The 17,326-nt window shown below is 38.1% G+C and overlaps 1 protein-coding gene across 1 annotated transcript; it reads right to left on the bottom strand.

Moving 5' to 3' along the window:
• Window positions 1-16,372: 16,372 nt before the first annotated feature.
• On the bottom strand, window positions 16,373-16,819 carry LOC142634874 (uncharacterized). Its single transcript, XM_075809122.1, has one exon. The coding sequence runs from the start codon at window positions 16,817-16,819 to the stop codon at window positions 16,373-16,375; it is 447 nt and encodes a 148-aa protein (XP_075665237.1).
• Window positions 16,820-17,326: the final 507 nt, after the last annotated feature.

Below are 17,326 nucleotides of genomic sequence, written 5' to 3'. Positions count from 1 at the left end.
TTTTTTTTTTTTTTGGTGAAAAGGAAGTATTTCATAAACTAAGAACCAAAATCAGTAGCAATACTACGTTCATACAACATTCCAGCAGCGTCTGAGCTCAACAACAGAGCAACGACTGCTGGTGGAGAATCAAAAAATAGGAAATCACAAGATAGCAATGCTCCTCTCCTTGCTAGAGCATCCGCACATTTGTTCACCTCCCTATAATAGTGTTGGATGTGGACTCTCAGGATTTTGCTCATTACTTCTCTACAATCAGCCACAATATTGTTGTTTCCGCATGAGTTTTGTCTTGCATTTCTCATCAACTCAACAACAATCATAGCATCCAGCTCTATTATTACTGCAGGCAGCTTCAAATCTAAGCATAACTGAAAACCATCTCGCAGCGCCCATAACTCAGCGGCAACACTTGTTGTGCTTCCAATAGCTCTTGCATAACCCTTGATCCATTCACCTTCAGCATTCCTGATGGTGCCTCCTTCACCAGCCCGACCTGGATTGCCCATTAAAGATCCATCTGACTTAAGTTTGAACCAATGAGTGGGTGGCGGGTTCCATCTGACTTGGATAGTTGTTCGCATCCTGGCAATTTTTTTATTGACACCCAGGAAGGCAAATTCCGCAGCCTTGGCAGTCACTTCATCTCTATTCAACTTTGGGGGGTTGTTGTCTCTGAAGACAGCTTTATTTCAATGAAGCCAGATGCTCCATGCTCCATGCTCCAAAGGAAAATATAATATTCCAAGGAATCCCCAAATGCGAGCAAGCATCTGATTTACAATTCTTATAGAGCCAATCCACTAGATTTAGCCTATAGAAAATATCCAAATCAAAAGGAGGAAGGAGAGAATCCCATACCTGCCGGGCTAAGGGGCAATCTCTTAGCATATGGATAATTGACTCAGGAGCACCATTGCACAGCAGGCAAAGATGGGAGATGTTCATACCTCTGGCAGCAAGAGTATCTCTGACCAGAAGGCTTAAATGGCAACATTGCCAGAGGAAGCACCTAATTTTCGGTAAAGACGGAATCTTCCAAACCCAACTACCAGTATCCGATCCAAAGGTGTGACTTTCATCTTCAAGGCATGCAAGCTTGTAAGCATCTTTTAAAACAAACTCCCCACTTAGGGACATAAACCAAGATAGGTGATCAGGGCCATTTGCCATCAGTGGCATTGGGTTTGCCTTAATATCCTGAGCAATAATTGGGGGAATTACAAAGGAAATGCAATCCCAATCCCATTTTCCCTGTCTAAAAACATCTTTTAAACGAAAATGCTCTTCCCCTTGATTCAAAGGACCAGCAATGAGCTCCCGCAAAGACCCTTTATTGAGCCACTTGTCAAACCAGAAGGATAACTTACTCTTTATTATGTATGAAGTTTAGAGCTTAGATTCTCTACCCATTTATTTTGATATCATTGAACTAAATTATTATATCTTAATTATTATCAATATCATTTTCACATGCCTATATTGAATTGAATATTCTATTATATTATGGTATGTGCTTTTTATAAAAAATCTAGAGTTAAAACTTATATAATTTGTCATTAAATTCCACATGCATGGAATGCATATCTTGTTTCTTATTACTTTAAACAAAAACAAGTATAGAGCTTATCAAGTTAATCTTCCTATTTTGGTCTATGGCTTTTCAAGACCTACTGAGCTTGATAAGTTTTTGTTCTATGATTTAACGTTTGTTAGTTTCTTTATCTATGTATTTAACGTAATAATGATGTTTTATTTTTTAAGTGATTTGACAACTTTCTCATTATTAAAAAATTACACATTAGTAAAAAATCTTTGGACTCCTAATCTATCTAAAAGAAGGTTGAAAATCTTTTGAACAACCTGCTTCAAATGAAAAATTAAATCCCAAACCATTTGACTCCTAATCTATATGTAACATCACCTTCTTTTCTTTACCTCTATCTTTACGATATCATCACCATTGGCCACAATCAAATTTGATATTCATATGAGCGAATTGCTTATTGTAAAAAGATAGACCATAATTCTCAAAATCCTAAAAATAGGAGCATAAATCTTATGGAATGGAATACGTGTACAATCATCTAATCTATTATCATTAATCAATTACATATGAACAAATCAATATCCATGTACTAAATAACTAATCAACAAATCATGGAATGCATAATAAAATTGAATAAAAAAAATATTTTTTAGAAAACAAATATAATTTTATTTTAAAAAGAAATTCTTCCTCCTTTATTTTGTATTTGAAAATTGATAATTACGATAATTATTATAATAGACATTTATTTTGATTGTGCCTATATATGAAATATTATGTATAAAATTTGACAATTTTGTTAATTATTAAAGGTGATGTTACAGATAGACTATGGTTTAACGTCCGTTAGTTTTCTTGCCTATGTGTCTAATGGAATAATGATGTATCATTTTTTAAGTGATTTGACAACTTTTTCATTATTTAAAAACTACACATAAGTGCAAGTCACAAATATGAGTTGTTAAACAAAGAGTTTCTATGTTTAAAGATTAAATGAAATTTCTCATGCATTGGACATCTAAATGAAGGTTAAAAATCTTTTGAATAGTCTGCTTTAAATAAAAAAATGAATTCCAAACCTTTTGACTCCTAATCTATCTGTAACATCACCTTCTCTTTTTTTACCTCTATCTTTACAATATCATCACCACTAGTCACAATCCAATTGGATATTCGCATGAGTGAATTGGTTATTGGAAAAAAAAAAAAAACATAATTCTCAAAATCCAAAAACTAGGAGCATAAATCTTATGGAATGGCTTACGTGTACAATCATCTAATCTATTATGATCAATCAATTACATATGAATAAATCAATATTCATATACTAAATAACTAATCAACAACTCATGGATAGCACAAGAAAATTTAATAAAATATAATTTTATTTAAAAAATATTCTTCCTCCTTTATTTTGTATTTTGTATTTGATAATTACAATAATTCTTATAATAGACATTTATTTTGATTTTGACTATATATGAAATATTATGTATAAAATTTGATAATTATGGTAATTATTTAAGAGTTATTTTTTATGTTGTGTTTTATAAAAATTTATTATGATAATATTAATTAGTAGAAGATATTTATCATAATATTAGTAGATATTTATTATGTTGATAGTCATTTTTGCGAAGAAGTTTTGTAAGCTTAGTACATGCCAAGCTCGATTTATTCTTGGTCCAATTCATTTATTTTATTAGTTTCCACACGAAAGCTCATGTGTTTAATGGGAGATTTAAGGGAGTGCGATTTGGACAGTGCAAATAGACTTTTTACATGAGCCCATAACATAAGTCATGCTATACAGGCTAGGGATGCTTGCATGACCTAGTACTCATGGAGAATGTCACATGTCCAAAGTTTTCAAGCAAATAGAGGCTTGTTGCTCTCATTGTATGTGACTAAAACCTTCAAACAAGCCATTTTTAGTCCATAAGAACAAGCTAGATTGGCTAGAGATTCCCCAAGGGGTTGAATTGGCTAGAGAAGAGCAACCAATCACATTTGGTCAAGCCTTTTTATCATTTATGCAAAAAGTAACCCATTATTTTACCCATGCAAACAAAACTATGAAGTTTTCTACTTATTTAACATGGGCTTTAATAGCTTCACTTCTTTTCTATAGACCAATCATTAAGAGATCTCAAAGCTTGATATTAAGTCCTCTTATTAGATTTAAACGAACCAACCACGTTTGACCCAGTACAAAAGCCCTCACTTTTGAGTGAAAGCCTATATAACAACAACATAAGAGCTACATTATGAGGTCATGGGTGAAAATAATGGCATGCACAAGTCTTTCCTCTCTCCCTCACTACCCTTGTCAAATTTCCTTTCCTGTTATATGTAAAGAAAAGTTCTAAACTTATGCATTTTATATGTTGTTCCATTTTTCTATCGTTTATCACCTTAAGCTTGTTATTATAGAGCACCAATAGCCTATATTACAAAATATTTGAATTTTGGCCTTGACTTCCTCATTATTTCATTTTCTAAGGACCCAAAGGGATTTTGAGCTCTTTTTCTTCATTTTTGCCCATTAAAAAATCATTCCTAACAACAATCGAACTGAGGGTTTCAATATCAAAAGAATTATAACTCAATTAACAAATACATATATATATATATATATATATATATATATATATATATATATAATTAAGACATAATTACAATTGCATTTTTTCCCATAGAAAATGATATAACTATTCTATGGAGAGACTTGCATATCACCTAAGTAAATCTTCCACTAGCTAATGCATATTACCTTTTTACAAACACAATTTTTCTTTCTTTAAAGAAATAATTGAATACCAATTAAAAGATAGAAAAGATAAGAAGGAATGCCATCTCTCACTTCTCAATAAAAGACCCAATTAGAAAGAGACAAAAACAAAGGCATCGACATTATAAAAGCTTGTCCATTTAGGGTCTGTTTGCATATCGTTTATTGCTAACTGAAAACTGAAAATACTATAGCAAAATAATTTTTAAATGTGTGAATAGTGTCGTGGGACCTAGTTTTTTTTTTTATTAAAATTGTTGAAATCCATATTTGCAGGTCCCGTGAACAGTGCACGGGACCCATAGAAAAAACGCAGGCACGCATATATGGCCTTTTCATTGCAATCGAAACCTAGCCTTAGCAAGTTTATGGGTTAAATGGTTTGTTTGTCTTTTTACAATACAAAAATTGACACAATAGTTTGTAAACTACTATTTTAGTATTTAAAGCTAGGGATAGAAGAATAAGTTACATTAAATAGCATTTAAGTACTATAGTTAAGTTTTATCCAATGTAAAATATACCCATATTAAACTTGGGCCCAAGAAAAATTAGAGTTTGGCTCCCTTTTCTTCAAAAGCTTGACCCCCTCCACAAAACTAAAATAAAAAACTCAGTCCAAACAGCACAACAATCCGATTACTAATGTAAGCAAGATCACAACCCAGCCCAAACAACAACAATCATATACCTTAAAAAAACCCAACCCAAACAATAATTATCAGTCATATTATCAACTAAAACTCATAAAATAATTTTTTTTTAAATAGTGTTTTACCCCAAAAAAAAGTATTTAATAAATTTTAAAGACCAAAATAGTATTTTACCAAAAAAAAAAAAAAGGGAAAACAATCATGAGCCCAACCAGCGACTGCCAGACTAGGCTGACTAGCGACGCCCGGAATAATTATGTCTCTCACTGTCTCTTTATTCTCTCACACAATCGACTTTTTTAACCTCTCACTAGATTCTGACTAGCGGCAAGGGCGGAGGTAACTAATAGGTTCCCCCCCCCCCCCCCAATTTTTGATTGTTTTTAATATATATAATTATTTTTATATTTTTAAAATTTAGTATACAAAAATAAGAGTTGGCCCCCCATATAATCGAATCAGTCCAATGATGCTCTTAAAAAAAATAATTGGTCTAATAGTTATAGAGATATAACTTTATTTTTCTCAATTCTATTTTTTATTGTAAAATGTGTTTTTATATCTGTGAAATATTTGATAAAGTTTGGCACCAAACATGTTTGAATCTATCTCTTTCAACTCATTATGGTGATTAACAAGTTACTGACTCATTAAAAAAAATCTTGTCACTAAAACAGCACATGAAATGTCTCATTAGTAGACACATAATGGGTTAGAGCAAGATAGTTTCAAATATGTTCGTAGCTAAATTTATTCCTCCAAGTTTTGGATCAGTTTTTGAAAATTGCATTAGTTCAATGGAAAGATTTTTTTAGTAACTTTAATATAAAATTTGATAATTTGTATTGAAAATAATTCTTTTTTAAGAATTTCACTATGAAAATGGTAAAAATGAATTTTATTTTATGAAAGACCGCCATCAAATATAATTTTAATTGAAAATACTAAGTTTTTTTTTTTGGTTGGGTGTGTGTGTATATATATATATATAGATATAACTTATGAAATAAAAAATGTGTGTGTATATATATATATGTATGTGTATATATAATAAAAAAGCGTGTATGTATATATATGTGTGTGCGGAGTTATCTTGATAAATATATTAGTATCGTAACTTGGCACCCTCAAACAAAAATTTCTGGCTCCGCCCCTAACTGGCGGTGAACAACAACATGAGCAGCTCTAAAACTTCACATGAACGACGGGAGGAGTGGCTTTGAAAGTTCATATAAGTCCAAAATGAAAGCCTTAAACTGTTTGTGAGAGAGTGAGAGATGGAAAGAGAGATATAACTTTTGGAAGTGTATAGATTTTTGGTTGGAAGACAGAAACATGTGGAGGAGGAAACAAAAGAAGGCAGTTGGGATTTGGGACTTGGGGAAGGCATAAAAAGCAAATAATCTAATAAAATAAAGTAGATTAATTAACAAACAAAGTAATTAACCCTTCTCAAAAAAAAAAAAAAAGATAAAAAAAGAACAAAATTTAAGTATAGTACTTTAGGTGTTGTTCCTTGGGTTTTCTTTTTAAGATTTAGTCATGTGACAACTTAACTAAAAATTACACTTCCATCTTATGAAAAAAAATTCACATGGCAAAATCTTAAAAGGAGAACTTAAGAAACAGAACCTAAGTACTGTACCTAAGCCTTGCTAAAAAAAAAAAAGAATTATTAGTAGCTTCTATTTAAAAATCTACTAAATATATTATTCTTAATAAAAATAATATGTAAAATAAATATATTTAGTAGTAATTTACTACTATATTTTATTAAAATATCAATTATTTTTAAATGTTTTTAATTGTTTCTTTTTCTTTACACATAACAACTAATATCTATTCTCTTCCTTTATTCTTGGGATACGTAAAGAAAAAAATAAAAAGCTAAATGCAAAATGAATAATGCAAGTGTAAATATTTGTCTTTTATACAAGTACTAATGCGAGTGCTCATAATAATAGGTAAAGTTTTTCTCACTTGAAACAGCCAAAAAAAAAAAAAAAACCCATTAAAAAAAAGTTTGACTTTGTTTGCAATTGACTTAAAACAAGTGTGGTTTGTTGGGTTTATCAATTTCTTCTCTTTTAAAATTGATATCCAACTACTTCTATAAGTGCAAGTGAGGAAATTTGTTCGATACTCTAGGAGTGATACTCGCCCGCCTACCCTCTCTCACATGAGAAGGGCCCCTTATGTGAGAGGGTGCAGGGACAGAACTAGAATTTAAAGCTATTGAAGTATAAGCAATATATATATATATATATATATATATATATATATATATATATATATATATATATATATATATATATTGTGCGTACCCAAATGTGGTTATTGGACTTGAACTCTATTTGAACTCATAATTTATTTGCTTTATTGGCTTTTGGATTTCCTACAATGGGTGGTCCTATGTTCGGCAGCCCAAATACCCTTGTTCCCTATGCTCTCAGAATTACTCTCCCTATTTTCCCACAATGATCACTATTTTTCCTTCGTTTTTTCTCTCCAAAATTGCCAACCCCATCTCATATTCCCATCTCTTATTTATAGCCTAAGATTAGTGGAAGGGTTATGATTGTTCTCATGATGAATGGGAGGAGAGGTCCAATATTATTACCTTTAAGTGGGTGTTTAGTTAGGAGTGAGAGGTGGTGAGAGTGGCATTGGAACTAGTTCTACCGCTGGATGGACTGCCTGATAGCGATACTTCCTAGGCTTTACTGAGCGTATCAGGAATCATCCCTTTGGGAAATTGCATTCCCTGAACAAGCGGGATCCCATCTTTGCGGTTGATATTAAAACTGGCTTCATAGTGTTTTCTAGATGAGTTAGGTGCCGAGGACCACTTGGACCATGTCCGTGGATTCGATAGAATATGTGTTCGCACATGATACTTTAGGACTCGAGGCCCAACGAGTTGGGGTCTTGTACATGTGGCATTATTATGATGGGTTTCGTGTGTATTGGGCTTACAGAGGAATAATGTCCTGTACAATAGCCCCCCTTGATTAGTGCCCTACTCTCGGGCACGAGTCAAGGAGGAGAGTCAAGTGCTACCCGAGACACTGAACGGATAGGTGGAGGGTGGCTCAGAATTTTCATTAATGCGTTCCTAAAAAGGCATGTGGTATGTGACTACTGGCTCAGCTGTCATCATTGCATGACAGTTCGTGAACTGAGGCGACATACGCGTGGCAGTTGACATGGGGACCCGCAGGATTTCCCGCTCTTCATTTATTAAGCCATGTTTATCTCTCCTCTCTTGGTTCCTATAAATAAGTCACTCAAAATCATTCTTTCACTTTTACAATCTCTATTCTCTGAGTTTCCTTTCTGTCGAGCATTAGTCTGGTGTTAATCCTTCAACCCAGAATACCCCTCTCTTAGAGCCCAAAGTAAGTGTTCTACCTCTATCTTTTACTTTAGTTTCTTTCTTCGATCTAGGAGTCTAGGATGGCTTATGCTCACCTTCTGAATACTGAAGCTTCCTTAGCCATCTTTAGGCAAACGTTCAACATCCCTGAGGATGTGGATGTGGCGTACTGCCATGAGAACGAATTTGCTCTCTATAGGGGTTCTAACACTGCTTTTTTCCCTTTAATGTCAATCTTAGAGGGTGGGGTTAGGTTCCCTGTGGATGCTTTCTTACTCGATACCCTTAGGTTTTATGGCTTGTGTCCGGACCAACTCCCACCTAATTTTTACCGGGTAGTTAGTTGCGTCAGTAGGTTGAACCAAATATACGGTTTGAGATTGAGCCATCATGATATAAATTACATGTACAGTCTATGTGGGAGTAAAGAGACCAATTATTATTTGAAGGTCAGAGATACGTGGGTACGGCTAATTTCGTGCTTGCCTAATTCTAACAGGAATTCTACTGGAGAGTTTATCCGAGTGCGCGGTAATTGGTTTACCAGTGACATCCCTTGCCCCCTCTCACGACGTGAAGTTGGTTTGTACTGACCCACCGTATTTCTTTGTTGCAGACGGTAAAGTATTTACCCAGAATCTTAGAGTGGTAAATATAAGAGACCTAAATTTCGTGCTTAGGTCCGAGATATTTGTCCATAGTGACGGGCAGCTCCGGACATCGCACCTCATACTCTGCTGCACCCCTGTGTACAAGACTTGGCAATCCTTCAGCCAAGCCCTTTTGGTTGATAGCCCATTGCTATCTTATATCGATGTCCGACACGCCAACTTCCTTCCCCCTTCGTTGACTACCGGCGAAGCCCGAGACCTTGGTCCCCACTACATAACTACTGAAGACCTTGGTCCCCGCTTTTTGATTGGGCGATAAGCCTTTACCGGCAACCGCCAACGTTCGACTATGTGAAGGAGGGCGGGTAGCTCAGAGTTTAGTGCAAGGCCTCCTTCTTCCCGAGGATGCTTACTTTTTCTCAGACGGTGACGACGAGTCGTTAGCCAGGTGGTTGCAGTGGCACACCATTGCGGTAACTTGTCCCCTTTTTTCACGCGTTGTGATACGTAGGTGTCTTTTAGCCTTATTGCTCTATCATCGTTATGTCCTCAGGCTGCGCAGCTGACTTGCGTTATTGACAGGAGACTAAAAGAGGTGGCCAAGGTCATTGAGTGGGAAAAGGCACTCAAGGCTATTGCTGAGGTCATGGCCAATGCTTCTGAAAGAAAAGCAGTAGACGCTGAGAAAGCCCGGCTGGCAGCAGAAAAGAAACTGGTAGACATGGTGACCAAATTGGGGGAGACCGAGCTCAAACTGGTGAAGGTGAACAGTTTAAATTTGGCTCAAACCAACCAGATTGCTAGCATAAAGGATGCTTTTGAGGCCTGTGAGGATAAATGGTACAATGCAGGTTTCTCGGATGCAGAAAATGCTGTTGAGCCTGTTATCCTCCAAGCCCGGTATCATGGGTTCGGGGAAGGGTGGTTGGCCGCTCTTCAAGTAATGGGAATGGCTGAGGATTCTCCCTTGTGAAATCTTGAGCAGATCCCCTGGTCGGCCCTTCCCCCCTAGTACAGAGTCGAGCTGACACCACGGATGAAGAAGATACTCCGAGTATGAGGGATCTAGTATAGGCGATTGATGTTCACGTAGAAACGGCTGATCTGGAGGTCATGAGCCACATTCGCACTGGAGTTGAAGATACTTAAAATCAGGCCCCCACTACGAATCAGACAACTAAGGATGGATCCGGGCAGCCTGTTGCCCCGCCTCAACCTACCGACCCTGCCGCATGATAATCTAGTTTTTAATTAAGTTCTTTCGTTGTATATTCAATTAAGGTTAGGTCGCCGGGCTGTGGCGATGAAACAATTTATTTAATATTTGCCTTGACTAAGTTTGTTTAAATGGAAATTGTGTGCTTTTCCTATTTCTTTTGCCCTTTAATTTTAATGATATCGAGGCTTGATGTTTGCTACTGAGCTTGCACATTGTTAAGGTTAATATGTTCATCATACCTTACTTTCTCACTTGTGGTAAATATTTTTCTGCCCGTAGGATAGTTTGGCTTAGGGTTTTTGTCTACTCGGTGACGAAGGTCGAACCGAGGATAGGTTTCCGTAAGAATATTATAGACTGAGGTTTCCACCTGCTCAGTGATAAGACCGATCCGAGGACATGTTTCTGTCCTTAGAAATGATAGTTTAAGGTTTTCACCTGTTCGGTGATAAGATCGAACCGAGGACAGGTTTTTGTCCTTAGAACTTTGTAAGTTAAGGTTCCCATTTGCTCGGTGATAAAAATTGAACTGATGACAGATTTCGGTCCTTAGAACTTGATAGTTTGAGGTTTCCACCTGCTCGGTGATAAGATCGAACAGAGGACAAGTTTCTGTCCTTAGAAATGATAGTTTAAGGTTTCCACCTGCTTGGTGATAAGATCAAACCGAGGACAGGTTTTTGTCCTTAGAACTTTGTAAGTTAAGGTTCCCATCTGCTCGATGATGAAAATCGAACTGAAGACAGATTTTTGTCCTTAGTTTGAGGTTTCCACCTGCTCGGTGATAAGATCGAATTGAGGACAGGTTTCTGTCCTTAGAACTTTGTAACTTAAGGTTTCCACCTATTCGGTGATGAAAATCGAACCAATTGAGGACAGGTTTCTGTCCTTAGCGTAGAATGAGTTGCCTTAGCCTACACAATTCTCTCCATATTTGTTGATCGACAATAATAAATTAACAGTAATGGAGTTAAATGCACCTGCATGAATAAATGCCATCCTATTAATACGTAATACATGTATTGTAAAATTACATTCAATTTACACCTTGGAGTACAACCGGTCAGTGATAAAACTTCTTTAAGTTATGAATATTTCATGGCCGGGGAAGCGGTTTTTCCTCCAAATCTTCTAAGTAGTATGCTCCAGCACCTGCAATGGTAGTCACTCTATAGGGCCCTTCCCAGGACGGTGCTAATTTCCTTGCATTGATGTCTCGTGTACTCCCTACAACCTTACAAAGTACCAGATCTCCTGCGGCAAACTTCCTTTTCCTTACGCTTCTATTGTACCTCTAGGCGAGCTTCTGCTGGTACTTTACCAACTGAATGGTAGCCATTTCAGCTGTTTGAACATTAGCTTTTCATTCTTGACAGGAGCAAATCCTAAGACTCGGGCGCTGCATAGGTTTACTTCGGCAAGGATGACAGCCTCTGCTCTGAAAGTTAAAGAAAATGGTGTCTCTCCCGTGGATCTCCTTGGACTTTTCCGGTATGCCTATAGGACGCTTGGCAATTTCTCGGCCTATTTACCTTTGGCACTCTCTATCCTCTTCTTCAATCCGTTAACGATGGCCTTATTGGTAGCTTCAGCCTGGTCGTTGCTCTGCGGATATGCTGGTGTAGAATACCTGTTCCTGATGCCAAGGTTACTATAGAACTCACGGAAAGCTTTGCTGTCGAACTGCAAACCATTGTCTAACATGAGAGACTCCGGCACCCCAAATCTAGTTATAATGTTTCTCCATACGAACCTCTTGATATCAACATCTCGGATATTTGCCAATGCCTCCGCTTCTGCCCACTTAGTGATGTAGTCTACCGCCACCAGTACAAATCTTCGATTGCCTGTCACTCGAGGAAATGGTTCGACTATGTCTAGCCCTCATTAGGCGAATGACCATGGGCTACTTACTAGATTTAAGCCCCCGGCAGGCTGGTGGATCATCGAGGCGTGTATTTGACATTGCTCGCACCTCCGTGAATACTTAATGGCATCTTTCCGCATCTGCCACCAAAACCCTTGAGTCATCGCTTAGTGAGCTAGTGACCGTCCACCCATGTGACTACTGCACACACCCTTATGTAGCTCAGCCAGGAGCTCTCTAGTTTGGCTAGGATGCAGACATTGCAGGTATGGCCCTTCAAATGACCTTCGATATAGTTTTCGATTGGCAGATAACCAATACCGAGGAGCGGTCAGTCGTACTTTGGCTGCCTCTTTTTCGTCTTCTAGAGCTCGGCCTTCCACGAGAAAATCAATGATAGTGTCCATCCAACATTTCTTGGTTGTGGTAACCTGTGCAACCGGTGCCTTTGCATTAATACTTAGTTCAGCCACCAACTCTACTCTAATCAATCGGGGTACCTTGTCGGCTATCGATGATGCTAGCGTTGCTAAGGAATCGGCATGTTGATTCTGTCCCCTGGCTACCTGTTCCACTCTGACACTTGAAAAATTGCCTATGGTCCTTTTTACCAACCACAAATATTCAAACATTCGAGGATCTTTGGCCTCGAAGCTCCCCTGCACTTGATTAACTACTAGGCAGGAATCTGAGTAAACCTCCACCTCCTTAACTCCCAAATCCGAGACAACTCTCAGTCTGGTAAGTAGAGCCTCGTACTCAGCCTCATTATTAGAGGCTTTGAAGCCTTATCTGAACGAATGTTCCAGCTTTATTCCTTTCGGGGAGATGGCCATAATTCCAGCTCCCGCTCCAACCGTATTGGATGTGCCGTCCACAAATACCTTCCACAGCTTGACCCTCACGAGGCAAACCATCTCCGTACTCTTCGGCGAAAATTCAGCAATGAAGTCTGCGAGTACTTGTCCCTTCACCGAGTTCCTTGGCCTGTATCTAATGTTAAAAGAGCCTAGCCAAGTCCCCCACTTAGCTATCCTTCCCGTAAAGTCAGATCTCTTCAACAATGATTGCAGATGATACTCAGTTAGAACATGGATGGTGTGAGCCTGAAAGTAATGGGACAACTTTCAGGTGGAATGCACGAGTGACAACACCAATTTCTCTAGTGGTAAATACCTAGTCTCGGTGTTAACAAATGTCTTGCTTATGTAGTAAATTGGCAGTTGTACACCATTATCCTTCAGTAGCATTGTGTTGGCTGTATGCTCGAATACTGAGAGGTACATATACAAATCTTCTCCGGGATCCGGGGTTGTCAATGTTGGTGCCTGCCCAAGATAGTCCTTTAGGTCTTGGAAGGCCCTATCACACTTCTCGTCCCACTGGTGTTAGGATTTGTGCCCTTAAATTCTATTGTATGATGCTATGTATGATATTATGTATGACATGATGTATTACTTAATATTGTATTTGATAAAGTTATTTTATTATTATCTAAAATAGTGGTTACGTGAATATGGGACATTATCATATAGTCCATGAGATGCATTGTATGTGATTTATGTGAAAAGTCACAGAAGATGTAAATCACAAGTTCTTTGTAAACTCAGAATTAATAGTTCGTAGTCGGTGATGAAATTGGGCATTTCATCTGCGAAGACTATAACGTGTCAACTAAGATGATTTGTCTTGATCATGGAAGTGGAAGCTTCTAGTTGATATGTTGATATGTTTTAAGAGTTAAAACATATTGAACAGGACCGCTGTGAGATTTATTATTCTCCTAATGACTGTCAAATGAATAATAAATCTCACGACTTCTATTTGCATGAACTCTTAATTCTGAGAGAATAATGGACCTGATCATGAAGTGTAGGTTGCTTTGATATATCAGGAGTGAGATCTGAAGTGACGGTCAAAACCTCATTATGTTGGGCAGCCACATTTAGTGTTGATGGAACATATATTCTCAAGATGGAATTCATAGTCTCTTGATGGAGATATAAAATATTCCCTTGAGATAAGTTTAATGGTTCAGTTATTCAGAGAGTTAGGCCTAACCACTTTAGTAAGAAATTACTAAAGTATATATTTATGAAATTGGATTTCATAAATATATAATGAATAACTTTAAAGAATTAAACCGGGTACTCAAGGATAAGATGTAGTAATTTACAAAGTGGCAGTCTACGTTTATGACTTTGTGTTACTACGAATATTTTATGAAGGGGTTACGTGTATAATAAAGTCTTGGGATATAATTTATTAATAAGGCCTAGAATGCAATTATATTTATATAGTGGTATTAAATATAATTAATGGTAACTTTGGACTTGTCAAGAGTTGACGGAAAAGCCCAAGGCCCATTTTGGTCCCACTCCAAGCCACACACTAAAGCTCAATTGAAAAGGCCCAATAGGCCAGCCCAATTAGATAATCAGTTAGTTATAAAGGGAGAAACATACAGAATTTTTATTAAGAAGAGATTAGAAAAGAAAAGGAAACGGTGTGTGAGAGAGTGTGAGACACACTTTCATTCTCCATTTGAAAAACTGATTGAAAGACCACACATCTTGGGCGTAAAGTGGAATTGGAATGAAGATTAAAAGTGTTCCCAAGTGCTTCTAATCTTTGTTTTGAATTTCTCCACACCAAGGTACGCTATCTTGTTCTTAAATTCTAAAATTTACATTGTACACGTTATCAATCATGAATGAAATAGATCCTTGTTCTTTGCTTCCGCTGTGGGTTTTGCATGAGATGCAAAACCAGAATTTTTCCTTCAATTGGAACCCCTTCCACTTCTTCAAAAGCTGATAAAATGGTCGGCACCAATTAGCGAACTTGGAAATAAATCGGTTAAGGGCAGCTAACATACTGGTCAATTTTTGAACCTCTTTCAGATTGCTCGGTAGTTTGAGACATTTTATGACTTCAATTTGATTGGGGTTAACTTCGATTCCCCGTTTGGTGATTAAATCGCCTAGGAACTTGCCGAACCCTACCCCGAAAGCGCACTTATCGACATTGAGACGCAGTTGGTGTCGCCAGAGTATTTCAAACACTTCTTTAAGGTCTTTAATATGTTGTCCTTCCTGCTTGCTTTTATTACCATGTCATCAACGTATACTTCGACTGTACTCCTAATCTTATCCCTAAACATCCTCGTCATCATTCATTGATAAGTGGCTTCCGTGGCTTTCAATCCGAACATCCAATTTTATCCCTAAACATCCTCGTCATCATTCGTTCATAAGTGGCTCCCGCTTTTTTCAATCCGAACGACTTCACGATATAATGATAGTTAGCATCAGGTGTTATGAATGCAATCTTCTCCTGATCCTTAGCGGAAAGGGTAATTTGGTGATAACCATGGAAAGCATCAAGAAAACTCATCCTTGGGTGCCCGTACGTAGCATCTACCAATTGATCAATTTTTGGCATCAGGAACGGATCCTTTGGGCATGCTCGATTTAAATCAGTGAAATAAACACAGACCCTCCACTTACCGTTCTTCTTCCTTACTACCACAGTTTTTGCAAACCATTCTAGAAAGAACGTTTCCTTTATGGCCCCTGCTTCCTTCAGCTTCCCAACCTCCTGTCTGACGGCTTCGACATGCTTTTTAGCCAACCTCCTCGGTATCTGTTTCTTAGGAGGGCATAAACGATCCACATTCAGCTTGTGAACTATAAATTCGGGGTCAACCTCGGGCACCTCGTATGAACTCCAAGCGAATACGTCCACGTTTTACACAAGAAAAAGCAACAACTCCACCCTCTCTTCGTCCCTCAAGCTTGCCCCTATCAGAAAATTCCTTTCACAATCCGGCAGAATCTTTACTTTCACCAGATCCTCGACACAGTTGGTCCCCTCCTCCTCTTGGGGTTGCTGTAGATGCTATAAAGGGGCCTTCTTGGTAGACTCCTTTCACTTGGTCTATTGGTTGGCCGCGGCCACTAAGCACTGTCTGGCTACCTGCTAATCGCCCCTTATCATCGTGATTCCATCCTCAATTCGAAACTTGACCTTTACATGCAAGGTGACGGCACAACCCCCATGTCATGAATCCATGGCCTTCTAAGGATTGCTGTGTATGGCGAGAAAGAAATGATCACTATAAACGTTATAGTTACCTCCTTACCTTCGATGTTGACTAAAAGTGAAATCTGCACTTTTGGAATTACCATATGGCCATCAAACCCCATCAACGACGTATCATACTTAGACAAGTCCCCCTTTTTCAGTCTGAGCCCCCTATACAAGTCAAAGTACATTACATCTGCACCGTTGCCTTGATCTATCATTATTCTTTTTGCCATGAAACCCTTATACAGGCCGTGACTACCAAAGCATCGTGGTGCGACTGAGTAGTGCCTTCCATATCATCATCATTAAACGCAATAGGTTGTTTAGTGTACCTCAGCTTCTTCCCGAGAGAATGTTCGCCTGCGTAACTTTCTGCTGGTACCACGGCCAATATCCCCCTTGTTCTGGGTGCTTGAGCACTCTTTGGTACTGCATGGATGACTTGTATTACTCCTAAAAGGGGTGGGAGAGGATTTTCGCGCAGACGATCTGCTTGCCCAGTCTCTTGATTCCTCGTTGCCACTAGAAACTCTTTCAAATGCCCCACCTTCACCAACTGTTTTAGATGGTCTTTCAATACTCTACACTGTTTAGTGGTGTGCCCTTTATCTTTGTGGTAGGTATAATATAAATTCTGATTTCTCCTCGATGGGTCGCCCCCCATCTTGTTCGGCCACTTAAAATACGATTCATTTTTTATTCAATCGATGATTTTTATGCAACGGCTCCTTGAAGGCTGCATTAGCTTCTCCAATTCCCGGTCCGGACTCTTGAATCCTCAGATCCTTTCAGGGTCTAGGCTAGAAACCAATATTCCAAGGATGATTGATGATCGGGACCTTCCCCTTGGTCTGCAGCTGATCATTTTCTAATCACTTATACTCCTTGATACGCTCATCAACTGCCTCATGTCCTCGGGAGGCCTTCTCGTCAACGATTCCCTCAGTTTGGATTCATCAGGCAACCCCATTCGAAAGGTGCTCGCTGCAATCTTTTCATTGCCCCCGCTGATCTCGTTATACAGCTCCCAGTACCGATTAGCATAGTTGCGAAGGGTCTCCCCAGCCCCTATTTTCATCGACAGTAACGCGTCCACGGGCTACGGAACTCGGCTGCAAGTCATGAATCGTATACCAAATTCCTAGATCAGTTTTGAAAAACTGTGGATTGA

Source organism: Castanea sativa, chromosome 5, assembly GCF_040712315.1.
Source record: "Castanea sativa cultivar Marrone di Chiusa Pesio chromosome 5, ASM4071231v1".
NCBI classification, from domain to species: Eukaryota; Viridiplantae; Streptophyta; class Magnoliopsida; order Fagales; family Fagaceae; genus Castanea; species Castanea sativa.
This window is presented reverse-complemented; position numbering and strand designations above follow the sequence as displayed.